Source organism: Natator depressus, chromosome 15 (genome assembly GCF_965152275.1).
Source record: "Natator depressus isolate rNatDep1 chromosome 15, rNatDep2.hap1, whole genome shotgun sequence".
NCBI lineage: Eukaryota > Metazoa > Chordata > Testudines > Cheloniidae > Natator > Natator depressus.
In genome coordinates, this window is record NC_134248.1 from 3,562,069 (window position 1) to 3,574,461 (window position 12,393).

The following is a 12,393-nucleotide window of genomic DNA, read 5'->3' on the forward strand; positions in this document are numbered from 1 at the left end:
TCCTGCCCCAGGCTGCGATCCGTGCCCCAGAGGCTGCAGCCGGCTGGAGAGACCCCTTCCCCGGCTGGGGGCCGCTCCCCGGCCGCCGGCGCGCAGGGGCTGGCTGCAGAGGGCCGGGCAGCGGCTCTGCGCAGCGCTGGGCGCGGGGAGCGGCGCTGAGACGCGGCGTTTGCGGGCTCTGGCCGCGCTCGGCTGCCGGCGGAGGGGCCCCGGCGCGGCTCGGAGAGGCAGGCGGGGTCCCGGGGAGACGCGCAGCGGCTGCGCTCCCGCCTCGGGAACCGCGTCTCGCTCGCTACGAGCCCGAGCCCCGGGGAAGCTGCTGCCTTTGTGCGTTTGCAGCGGGCTCGGCTCTTCCCTCCTGCCCGGCGAGTGCGCGGCGGCCGGGCCGGGCTCCGCGGCGTGGGGCCCCGTCAGCCGGGAGGCTGCGATTCCGCCTCCAGTACCGAGCTGCAGCCGAGAGACCGAACCTGCCGCTGCCCAAGGAGAGGAGGCTCCGGCGGCCGGGGATGGCTGGGGCGCGCCCCGCTCAGGTAGGGCTTTGCCGTCGGGCCTCCAGCGGGGCCTGGGCTGTGGGTATCGCACTGGCTCTGGGGGCTGCTGCCGCTAGCCCAGGGGGTAATTTCCTGCCCTGCCACAGACTTTCCGGGTGACCTTGGGCCGAGTCAGTGCCTCTGTGGGCCTCAGTTGCCATCTGTACAATGGGTTCATCCCCCGCCCCGCCAGCGGGGTAAGGGGCGGGGCTGGCTTGTCAGGGTAATACACTAACGGTTGTGAAGCGCTTGGAGATCTCCTTTCGAAAAGTGCTGTACAGGAGCAAGGTGTTGTTGGTTATTATTAATGTGCCTCTTCTTATGTACCCTGTGTAGCAAAGGCCCCTGTGTCAATGTTCCTTCTGTAAGTGGCCTCTGATCCCCACCCCAGTCTTCCCCATCCCACCCCAGCTCATTCAAGGCATTATTCGGTGCTGTCTAAAATGCTCCCCCTTCCTCTCCCCTCCCCCCCCCAAATACAGGAGGGTGTTTTGCAAATGACAGAAAATGCACTGAAGACTGAATTATAATGCAGCCCCCATGTATCAGAAATGTCCTACACCCGCATTAATGAATCGCAGCATTTGTCATAAGAACAGCTCCCTGCCTGGTGGCTGCGAGGAGGTGTTCATGGGTGTTTCCTAGCCAGATCTTATCCCCCGAGTCACAGTGAAATGTTCCAGCTTGGCCCTGACAAATGATGATGGGACAAACCCAGCCGTATGCAGCTTGCATTTGCCATGGGAGTCTCTGGGACAAGACCAGGAGTGATGTAAACCCTGGTGTGAGTTACAGGTTGGTTTTGCTAGTCAGCGGGGTCTAATAAACAGCTGACGTCTCAAATGCAAACACGTGGCTACTGCAGCTAGGCAGGGAGGCCCCAGGTGCTGCTTCATCAGGAAATCACCACCGAGACAAAGGCCAGGCTTCTGCTCCCCATCCCTGCATCCACTGCACACTGTTTCCATGAGAGCCCTCCGGTGACAGGTGTGAGCTGTCCCGGGGGATTCCCATCCTGGGTACACCAGCAGCGATGTGTGTGGTCAGCATGTGTTACACATGCAGGAAATGCTCTCCCTGCCCTGCCAGGACCCAGAGCTGCTGCTCTCAGGGTGTGACTGAAGCAGAGGCTGCCGATCACGGTTTATTTGCTGTTTCAGGCCCCAGTCACGTTTGACGACGTCGCTGTCTATTTCTCCGCGGAGGAGTGGGAGGAGCTAGCAGAATGGCAGAAGGAGCTGTACAAAGACGTGATGAGGGACAACTACGAGGCTTTGATCTCCCTGGGTAACGATTAGTGGTCACTCGTTCATTAGAAGCTGCAGCCCCCAAATAGGAGAGCTTCAAGTCATGCTCTGTAGTGTGATTACATGAAACAAAGAGCCCTGCCTTAAGCACCAACCAGAGAACTTGCTGACCGGGAAGTCCTTCCATTTATTAAATTCCCCCTGTAACACATCCTGGTCCTCTCTGGTGATGGTGAAGGATCAGGAAGCCTATAACCACTGCACACGGTGTACAAGAGAGCGCTCCCTGCATGCTGTGTGGTACCATTTGTGGGAGTGGAATGGAGACATTTCCTGTGTCTAGGGAGAAGTTCGGATGTAAGTTGTCTGGTGGCTGAGGCCATGGGACACACCAAGTATCATTCATCCTGTACAGTAAGTGTAGGTACCTGAGTCTCCCATGAGCTGTTCAGCTCATTTCAATCTGTAAGGCTTTTTTGCCTCTGGATCTTCACTCTCTTCCCGTGTAATTCATACACTGGGCTGGGATTAAATCAGGAGTGTCATTTGAAAATGGTGACAGAACAGTGAGTAATTGCTGAGCTACACATTAGGTGGGATGGATGGTCCAGTGGTTAGAGTGCTTGTTTAGAACTTGAGAGTCTTGAGTTCAGTTTCCTGCTCCACCACAGACTGTCTGGGCAAGTCACATGGTTCTCTGGGTCTCAGTTCCCCATCTGTAAAATGGGGATACCTGCCTTGCCCTGCTGCACAGGGGCTTGTGAGGATAAACACATTGGCGATTGTGAGGGGCCAGCTAAGTACCTAGGATCAATAGATAATTCTCTTCTCTCATCACCAGGACATGCTGCCGCTAAACCCGACGTTATCCGGCTGCTTGAACGTGGGGAAGAGCCATGTGTCAAGGGTCACAAGGACTCTGGGAATGGAAAAGCTTTTAACTTTATCTGTGAGTAATGATTGACAAACCGTTCAGAAACAGTGAGTGTGCGGAACCCAGCCACCCCTTCCTGCATGCTGGCAATTACCTCTTTGCTCCCAGTAACAAATGCAGTAACCCTTGTTACTGGCGCATCATTTTGGCAGGTGTCAGCTGTGTATCCCCATCGATATATTTCCACTCCCATTGGAAATAGCAACGGAGCTCTTAATTTTCCCTTGCTAGTGGGTGAACGGCTCTGGAGAGCAAAGTGGAGCAAAGCAGAGGCTGCTAACGTGGAATTTGAAGTGGAGTGGAGAGGGCATGTTCTTGCTTGGAGCAAAAGAAGGTCACAGAGAACAGCCACTCCTTCTTTCCCAAACTGATCTAGAACTGACCGAATTGCCAAATTGGTACAGTTTGAGAGCTCCTCCCCTTCCTAGCAGAGGACAGAGGCTGTCAGTCAATGCCTGTCTGTAATGCTGATCCTATTTATTCACTGGAAGCAAATGGAAACCTTTTAACAAACCTCTGTCTGTCTCTCTCCACTTTGTTACACTGTATTAACTGTCTGGTTAGCTATGAGATAACATCAGAGGAATCCAATTAACAGGTCAGAAATGATATCTAGGATTAAATTCTGGCCTCACTGCAGTCAATAGCAAAGATCCTATTGACTTCCAAAGGGCCAGGACTTCACCCTTAAAGCTTAGTGAGTGATTTCAGAAACATTTGTGAGACATATTGACCCAAGAAGGGCAAAGGCAGACCTTGTGTAAGCAGCTGGAGCTGCATTAATGTTAATGAAGTTGACCCACGTCCGGTAGATCTGATTTGGGCCCTCTGCATGCAGATCATAGAATCATAGAAGGTTAGGGTTGGAAGGGACCTCAGGAGGTCATCTAGTCCAACCCCCTGCTTGAAGCAGGACCAATCCCCAATTTTTGCCCCAGATCCCTAAATGGCCCCCTCAAGGATTGAACTCACAACCGTGGGTTTAGCCGGCCAATGCTCAAACCACTGAGCTATCCCTCCCCCCTAATTGCCAAGTAGGATGTAGTTCTGGGGTGAGATTCTGACCCCACTGAAGTCAATGGCAAAATTTTCATTGACTTTAATGGAACCAGGATTTCGCTCCTAATTTCTACATAAATCTGGGCAGGAGTTTTCCAGCTGGTGCATGGCTGAAAGTCCAACCTCATGGGAATGCTATAGAAATAAAATGTTAATGTCATTGAAATAAACTAGGGCTGTCAAGCGATTAAAAAAAATTAATCACGATAAATAGCGCCATTAAAAAAAATTGTGATTAATCACACTGTAAAACAATAAGAAAATACCATTTATTTAAATATTTTGGATGTTTTCTACATTTTTAATTATATTGATTTCAATTATAACACAGAATACAATGCGTATAGTGCTCACTTTATATTTATTTTTTATTACAAATATTTGTACTGTAAAAACCGAAAGAAATAGTATTTTTCAATTCACCTAATACAGGTACTGTTGTGCAATCTCTTTATCGTGAAAGTTAAACTTACAAATGTAGAATTATGTACAAAAAATTCATTCAAAAATAAAACAATATAAAACTTTACAGCCTACAAGTCCACTCAGTCCTACTTCTTGTTCAGCCAATCGCTCAGACAAAAAAGTTCATTTACATTTGCAGGAGATAATGCTGCCCACTTCTTGTTCACAGTGTCACCTGAAAGTGAGAACAGATGTTTGCATGGCACTGTTGTAGCCGGTGTCGCAAGATATTTACGTGCCAGATGCACTAAAGATTCATATGACCCTTCATGATTCAACCACCATTCCAGAGGACTTGTAGGACTTGTAGACTCTAAAGTCTTGCATTGTTTTATTTTTGAGTGCAGTTATGTAACATCTACATTTGTAAGTTGCACTTTCACAATAAAGAGATCGCACTACAGTACCTGTATGAGGTGAATTGAAAAATATTAAGTGAGCAGTGTACACTTTGTATTCTGTGTGGTAATTGAAATCAATATATTTGAAAATGTAGAAAAACATCCAAAATATTTAATATGTTTCAATTGGTATTCTATTCTTGAACAGTGCGATTAAAACGGCGATTAATTGTGATTAATTTTTTTGAGTTAATTGCGGGAGTGATTAATTGACAGCCCTAAATAAACCCATGCTGTCATTGACTGCTGCGCTATAATTATGTTAACTGAACTATAGGCTGAGCATATTCACAGGAGCTTTCCATTCTCTCCAGCCCATGCGATAAATAACATCTGGATTCTCTCTCCATTGCAGCAGATGCTGAGATCAGGGGGAAGAAGGAGACTCATCTGCAGGAGACTCTCAGGGGATTTGAAGTGCCCAGGCTGTTAGCGGGGGGACCCACAGAACGTGGCCTCCAGAGCTCGGACAGGGAATTAGTCTGTCAGGCTCAATCCAACTCAGAAGATCATCAGGGAAACTCTCCTGGAAGTGGAGTGGAGCCACCCCCTCCTTGGCAAAGCAGGCTCACTGCAGCCATCTGGCAATGCTGCTCCCTGGGATGTAAGCAGGTGTCTCCCTTTGAACTCCCTGTGGGACTCCCGCGTGTGCTTGAGGGCAGGGTCTGGCCCTTGGATGTCCTTGCTCCCCAGCCATTCACTCCTGCTGAGACTCTGTGTAAATGCATCCAGTGTGAGAAATGGTTCACTCTGCCACCAGCTGCTGGTGGTCACGGTGGGACGCCCATGGGAGCAGAGACCTCCATGTGCCCCAAGTGCAAGGGGAGCCGTGGGGAGAGCTCTTCTCTTAGTGCACGTCAGAGAATCCCACCAGGAGAGAACCCCTGTATGTGCTCTTGCCGTGAGCCAAGCCCAGCCCAGCCTGTGCCCCAGAGACTCCCCCCGGGAGAGAAACCCTGTCTGTGTGCTCGCTGTGAGCCAAGCTCAGCCCAGCCTGTGCCCCAGAGACTGCCCCCGGGAGAGAACCCCTGTCTGTGTGCTCGCCGTGAGCCAAGCCCAGCCCAGCCTGTGCCCCAGAGACTCCCCCCGGGAGAGAACCCCTGTCTGTGCGCTCGCCGTGAGCCAAGCCCAGCCCAGCCTGTGCCCCAGAGACTCCCCCCGGGAGAGAACCCCTGTCTGTGCGCTCGCCGTGAGCCAAGCCCAGCCCAGCCTGTGCCCCAGAGACTCCCCCCGGGAGAGAACCCCTGTCTGTGCGCTCGCCGTGAGCCAAGCCCAGCCCAGCCTGTGCCCCAGAGACTCCCCCCGGGAGAGAAACCCTGTCTGTGTGCTCGCCGTGAGCCAAGCCCAGCCCAGCCTGTGCCCCAGAGACTCCCCCCGGGAGAGAAACCCTGTCTGTGTGCTCGCTGTGAGCCGAGCCCAGCCCAGCCTGTGCCCCAGAGACTCCCCCCGGGAGAGAAACCCTATCTGTGCGCTCACCGTGAGCCAAGCCCAGCCCAGCCTGTGCCCCAGAGACTCCCCTCGGGAGAACGACTGTATAGATGCCCCAAGTGCGAGAAGAGCTTCTGCTACAGGCAGGAATACACGTGGCACCAGAGAGCCCACGTGGGCGACAGGCTCTATAAATGCAGCGGGTGTGAGAAAAGTTTCCGCTCCAAGCAGGAGCTGGTCTGGCACCAGCGGGCCCATGCGACAGAGAGGCCGTACAAGTGCAGAGAGTGCGAGAAGAGCTTCCGCTACAAGCAGGAATTCACATGGCACCAGAGAGCCCACGTGGGCGACAGGCCGTATAAATGCCCCACCTGCGAGAAGCACTTCCGCTACCAGCAAGAGCTCACGTGGCACCAACGGAGCCACACCGGGGAGAGGAGCTACAAGTGCCTGGGCTGCGAGAAGAGCTTCCGCTACAAACAGGAATTCACATGGCACCAGAGGGTCCATGTGGGAGAGAACCCCTGCCGATGCCCCACGTGTCAGAGGACCTTCCGCTGCAAGCAGCAGTATGCAAGCCACCAGAGGGCCCACAGCGGGGAGAGGCCCCATAGATGCTCTGAGTGTGGTAAGGGCTTCAGCCGGAACTCAGCCCTTCTTAAACACCAGCGGCTCCACACCGGGGAGGGACCTTACTGCTGTCCTGCCTGCGAGAAAAGCTTCCGCCAGTGCGCACACCTTCTCAAACACCAGAGATCCCACACACGCAAGAGAGACCGGCTGGATAGGCAGAAGCCTTCTGAGCGGAGGCAGCCCCAGCAAGGCCCGAGCAAGGCTGCAGGCAGAGAGACCCTGTAAACCCCCAGAACCTGCAGAACATTTCAGGGGGAGCGCTCGCTTTCCTGAGCGTCCAGGAGGCCGAAGCAGGAGAGGAGCTCGGCTGATGAACCCAGCATGTGAGAGCCTCAAGCACAAGCTGAAGTCGCACAGTGCCACATGGGAAAGAGCCTGGAAAGGGGCTGAACGGGTGGAAAGGGCTGTAGAGTCAGAGTCCCTCGGGGAGCCCGTGGAAGACACACACATGGCAACAAGTTATAGGTCAGTAGGACTTCTCTTCCTGGAGGTGCTCAGATACTTCGGTGATCGGCAGCAGGGTAGAACCCTGGAATCCAGGGCCCCGTCTGGCTGCTGACTCTGTGCCTTATTGTTACTAAATGAGTAGCTGCTCCTGTGCCCCTGTGGCTAAGGTGCTCACCCGCTCCAGTCCTGCTCCCCGCACACTGCATCGTCAGCCTTAAATATGCCAGGAGATCTCCATTGCTGCGGGGCAGACCAACATGTTGATGCAACATTGTGCATTTGGAGGAGGATGTCAATGCCAAGGAGTCAGGACGGTTGAAGTGCTGGGAATCGCAGCCACTCTTAGCTGAGCCCTCTGGATAGCCATAACTCACAGCTGCAGGCAGGGTACTGGAGCGATGATGCTCTTCAGGCTCTCTTCTGGCTTCCAGCCCTGTCCCAGATACTCAGATCAAACCGTTGTGCTGCCACCCTGCATCACACGTCAGCGTAAAGGAGCAGCTATGTGGGTGCCTTGCTCACTGTTACTTTGCTCAAATGTTGCACACGCAAGGTAACCGCGCCACCTCTAGAGGGCGATCTCATACTAACAGAATGGGGCATTTCTGGTACTTGCCGTTATTTGAAAATCAAGGTTGCTGGGCTGTGACCCACCTGTACCACTGCTGAAAAGATCCCTCTGTGGGAAGGTCCTGAGCATTGCAGGGGCTGTGAGGGCTCAAAGCACAGCTTCCCATGTACCTCCAAGTACAGTCGCCTTTCTCACCAGCTCTTCTTCTGCAGCTTCGGCCCTGCATTACTGTGCAGACTGCGATATGGGGGCTGTATTTCTCTGAGCGCCCCCCTTTCAGAGGGTGCTGCATGCGCACATCGTGCACCTCTGCAAGCTGACGGGGGCTCGGCTGTGATCCCTCCTTGGCTCAGCCCCCTTTGGGGAGTCGAATGCTGGAGCTAGATTCACACAGTCCATCAGCTCCTTCCTGGAAGGGCGGCTGGCGCTGTGCGGAGGCGTTTTGGCTCCCTTTCACCGCGCAAAGCTGGCCCCATCGGGCGTTTTCTCGACAACATCTCAAACCCTCTTTTCATGCCATAGTCAGAACTTTTCCTGGGGCTAAATTCTGTTACACTGATGTAATTCCAGAGCAACTCCACTGACTTCAGTGGTGTTTACGCTGCTGTAACGCCGAGCAGAATCTGGCCCTTGCCCTAAGATCTTGTTCCTCCCTGGTGTTGCTCCAGGGCAGTGTGGTCAGTAGGAGTGGTAGCCACCTCTACTCCTTGTCCTGTCTCCACCATCTTTTGAAGCAGGAGACTTACCACAGGTGACTGTAGGAAATGGGATCTGCCACATGTGGGGGGTCTGGACTGTCCCTTGTCCTGATATGGGCTGAAATCCACGGGATGCATCCAAATCACTGACCCAGTGGCTCTAGCTGGCCCATTGCGTGTTTCCGCCACACCCAGGCTCTAGAAGAGTGCTCCTCTCTCTGGCTTTATTAATTAGAGGGTAGTGGGAAGGTGAGGGGTAGGCACTGGCGTGAGACCCAGGAGACCTGGACTCAAGACTCTGCGTGCGCCCTTGGCCCAGTCTTTCTGGCTGTAGGTCCCAGCTGCGTAGTGGGGATAAGAGCAGGGCCCTGCTGCGTGGGGTGGCTGCGCACTGTTCTGAGGTACTTGGATTCTGCAGGGATGGGAGCAGGTCAGTACCTAGCCAGATATTCTCCACAGTTTGCTAGGCTATTCCACTGTGCTCTCTGACTCCATAGCATTTCACCTCCCCATGCCCGGTAGGGTCTGCTGAATGGGGTTGCTCAGTGCAAATGCCAATCCTCTGGGGTTACCGCAGCTATAAATACATGCGACAAGCTTCCCTAATGCCACTTCTCTCATTAAAAGCATTGTTCCATTCTTAACGGCTCCTCCATGCTGCTCCTCTTGGAGCTGGGCGTGTCTGTGCTCCCCACCTCCCCAAAAAAAGACAGCTGGACTTCAGGAGTGCTTCACCCTGCTCCATCGCACCCACCAGCTGCCTGCGCCATGCCGTTGCTGGTGCCATGAGTTACTGGGGGCCTCCCACTTAGGTATCATAGCAACTCTTAATGAACGAGGGCCACGCAGCCTTGTGTGCCTGCCCCAGTGACAGGCAGAGTAGGGTTATGTACAGGCCTTTCCCCAAGCGTCGCGTACTGCGGACTCTTCTCAGTGGTGGAGCTGCAGCCTCTGCTGTGCATTAGATTGTATGCTCGTGGGAGCAGGGGCCTCACCTTCATGTTTGCCTGTAAAGTGCCTAGCACAGTGTGGAAGCTACAAAAATAAATAGTAATAGATAAAAAATATGCCCATGGTACGAAATGCACTTGGGCACAAAGCTACTTATCTCTGTCTCTGTAGCTAGCTCGCTGTCGCGTCAGGAGGAGTGATCGGTGGGTTTCCCTCTGTATGCAGCATTGTTGAGGCCATTACGGGGTACTGTGTCCAGTGCTGGCACCCGCACTTGCCCAAAGATGTTGGAAAATTGGAAAGGGTTGAGAGATGAGGCACTAGAATGATCCGAAGTCTGGAAATCCTGCCGTATAGCGAGAGACTTAAGGAGCTTGAGCAATGTAGTTTATTACTGAAGAGATTATTATTAAAATTGATCGTGGTCAGTAGGCAGAGTCGTCCCTAAAGGGGGGGGGCGGGGAGAAAGTGACAAATCTGTCACTTCCGGGACCGACCATGCCAGCCAATCGGTCCAGCCTGCAGGACCCTCCAAAGCGTGGGGCCCAGAGCGGTTGCTCCAATTCACCGTACCCAAGGGATGGCTCTGTCAGTAGGTACCTACGTGGGGAGCAGATATCAGATTTTAGGGGGCTCTTTATTCTAGCAAGCAAAGGCAGAATGAGATCCACTGGCTGGAAGTTGTAGTTAGAAAACTTCAAATTGGAACTAAGACGCAACTTTTTGACAGTGAGGAGAATTAACCTTTGGAACTGCTTAACCTGGAAGGTGGTAAAATTCTCTCTCACTTGGAGACTTTAAATCAAGACTGTATGCTCTAAGAGACATGCTGTGGTTTGACCACGAGTCATTGGGTGCAATCCGGCCACTTACAGAGTAAGGAAAAATAATTGTCTTCGGTAAGAGTCTCCGGCCTGTGTATACAGAAGGTCAGACTAGATGATCATGGTGCCTTCTGGCCTTAAAATCTATCTAATCTATCTTCTCTCCCCCCCCCCCCGCCCCCTTAGCCAGTGACGGTGGTGTTTAGGTGCTAAGCACAGGAACGTTAACTCCAGTTTAGTTTTGGCAGGGTTGTAGACTGTGCTCTCCTCTATGTGAGGTTGCATTTCATAAGCTGACTTTCTTCATTAGAAGTTAGGGGAAAATTCAAAGGGGAAGGAGGGCTCTGAAGCCAAAATATCGTTGCCTTCATTGAGGCAAAGAGATGCTCTTAAGAAGGCAAGACATGGTTTCCTCCTGATTTCATGTGGTAAGGAGTTCTACAGCCAGAAATACTCACATTGGGAGAAGTAGATAATCTACCATTATCATGTTTTACCTGATCCAGAATTTTTCCCTTGTGGCCAGCTCCAACTTCTCTTAAGTCAGTTACAAGCCGCTCATCAATTCCAACACAGATGAGATCAGGCCTTGTATAAATACAGCAGTAAGAGTGTAGAGGAGGGGCGGGCAAACTTTTTGGCCTGAGGGCCACATCGGGTTTCTGAAACTGACCCCACCCTGCTTCTCACCCCCTGATGGCCCCCCGGGGACCCCTGCCCCATCCACCCCTCGCTGTCCCCTGACCGCCCCTGGACTCCCAGCCCCTGACTGCCCCCCGCCACCCCATCCAATCCCCCTCTCCTTCCTGACTGCCCCCCAGGACTCCTGCGCCCATTCAAAACCCCTGTTCCCTGCCCTCTGACTGCCCCAACCCCTATCCACACTACCGCCCCCTGACCACCACCCCGAATTCCCCTGCCCTCTATCCAACCCCCTCACCTGCTCCCTGCCCCCTTGCCGCGCTGCCTGGAGCACCAGTGGCTGGCGGTGCTACAGCCGCACTGCCCAGAGCATCAGGACAGGCGGCCGCGCCGCCCGGCCGGAGCCGGCCACGCACCGTGCAGCCCAGAGACCGGCTCCGGCAGCCGCACTGCCCGGCTGGAGCCGGCCACCCGCCGCGCCGCCCAGAGACCGGGTCCAGCCGGGCTCTGCAGCTGCGCTGCCCCAGGAGCTCGCAGCCCCCCGCCCACAGCATCGCGCCGGTGGTGCAGTGAGCTGAGGCTGCAGGGGAGGGGCCAGGGACAAGCCTCCCTGGCCAGGAGCTCAGGGGCCGGGCAGGAGGGTACTGCCGGCCGGATGTGGCCCGCGGGCCGTAGTTTGCCCACCTCTGGAGTAGAGTGAGTGATCGGAAAAGCCAGATCAAAGAGAGACCTTAAAAAGAAAGAGAGAGGGAAATTATTGGCCAAACTGTAACTAGGAAGTTGAAGCAGCAAAGAAAGAACTTGGAAAAGTCCAGCAGGACAACTCTTCACGCGCCATTTCCAGCCACTTCCCAGAAAAAAAGAAGCAAAATCAGTTGGCAAAGTTCCGGGGACTTTGGTCAAGTGGAAGTTTCAAATGCTACAATGGGGTAAAAAGATGCACATCTATGTATGATGCTTGGTATGATACATATTGGAAGGGATTGTCACAAGAACCTCAGGAAGTTAGCTGCCCAAACGCCCATTGAATTGCTCTGACCCTAAACGAGAGCTGAGGGCTGAGATTTATTTGTTCGTTTCACTTCATAGCGGTCCATCTGCTCAGTGCTCTGGACACGGTCGTATAAAAAATGCATAAACCAAACTACAGCAACATGCCTGCAGTGTTCAAAAAACAACCCTAGAACGCTCCCAACCCTTCCGGCTTCCCAGGAAAACTCTTCAGTGCTGGCTATCTACTGGTCTGTTTAACTCCTTTTATCCCTCCATCCCCATGTGAGGGAGAAATATGGGCCTTGTAGCACTGATACATCGCTGTGACCTTGGTGGGTAAGAAGAACAGGAGGACTTGTGGCACCTTAGAGACTAACAAATTTATTTGGGCATAAGCTTTCGTGGGCTAAAACCCACTTCATCAGATGCATTCAGTGGAAAATACAGTAGGAAGATATAGATATACACAGAGAACATGAAACAATGGGTGTTATCATACGCACTGTAACGAGAGTGATCAGGTAAGGTGAGCTATTACCAGCAGGCGAAAAAAACCCCAACCTTTTGTAG

At 53.1% G+C, this 12,393-nt stretch overlaps 1 protein-coding gene across 1 annotated transcript; it reads left to right on the top strand.

Moving 5' to 3' along the window:
• Positions 1-230: 230 nt before the first annotated feature.
• Positions 231-9,995, top strand: LOC141999605 (uncharacterized). Its single transcript, XM_074973228.1, has 4 exons — positions 231-530; positions 1,691-1,817; positions 2,619-2,726; positions 4,992-9,995. The coding sequence occupies exons 1-4, from the start codon at positions 507-509 to the stop codon at positions 6,920-6,922; spliced, it is 2,190 nt and encodes a 729-aa protein (XP_074829329.1). The 5' UTR covers positions 231-506; the 3' UTR covers positions 6,923-9,995.
• The last annotated feature ends 2,398 nt before the right edge of the window (positions 9,996-12,393 follow it).

What these genes read in the sequence shown, in the direction of transcription:
- LOC141999605 (XM_074973228.1), top strand. Translation starts at nt 507, where the DNA reads ATGGCTGGGGCGCGCCCCGCTCAG. An exon ending in CTGGGGCGCGCCCCGCTCAG is followed by an intron (nt 531 to 1,690) that starts GTAGGGCTTTGC and finishes TTGCTGTTTCAG; the next exon opens with GCCCCAGTCACGTTTGACGA. An exon ending in CGAGGCTTTGATCTCCCTGG is followed by an intron (nt 1,818 to 2,618) that starts GTAACGATTAGT and finishes TCTCATCACCAG; the next exon opens with GACATGCTGCCGCTAAACCC.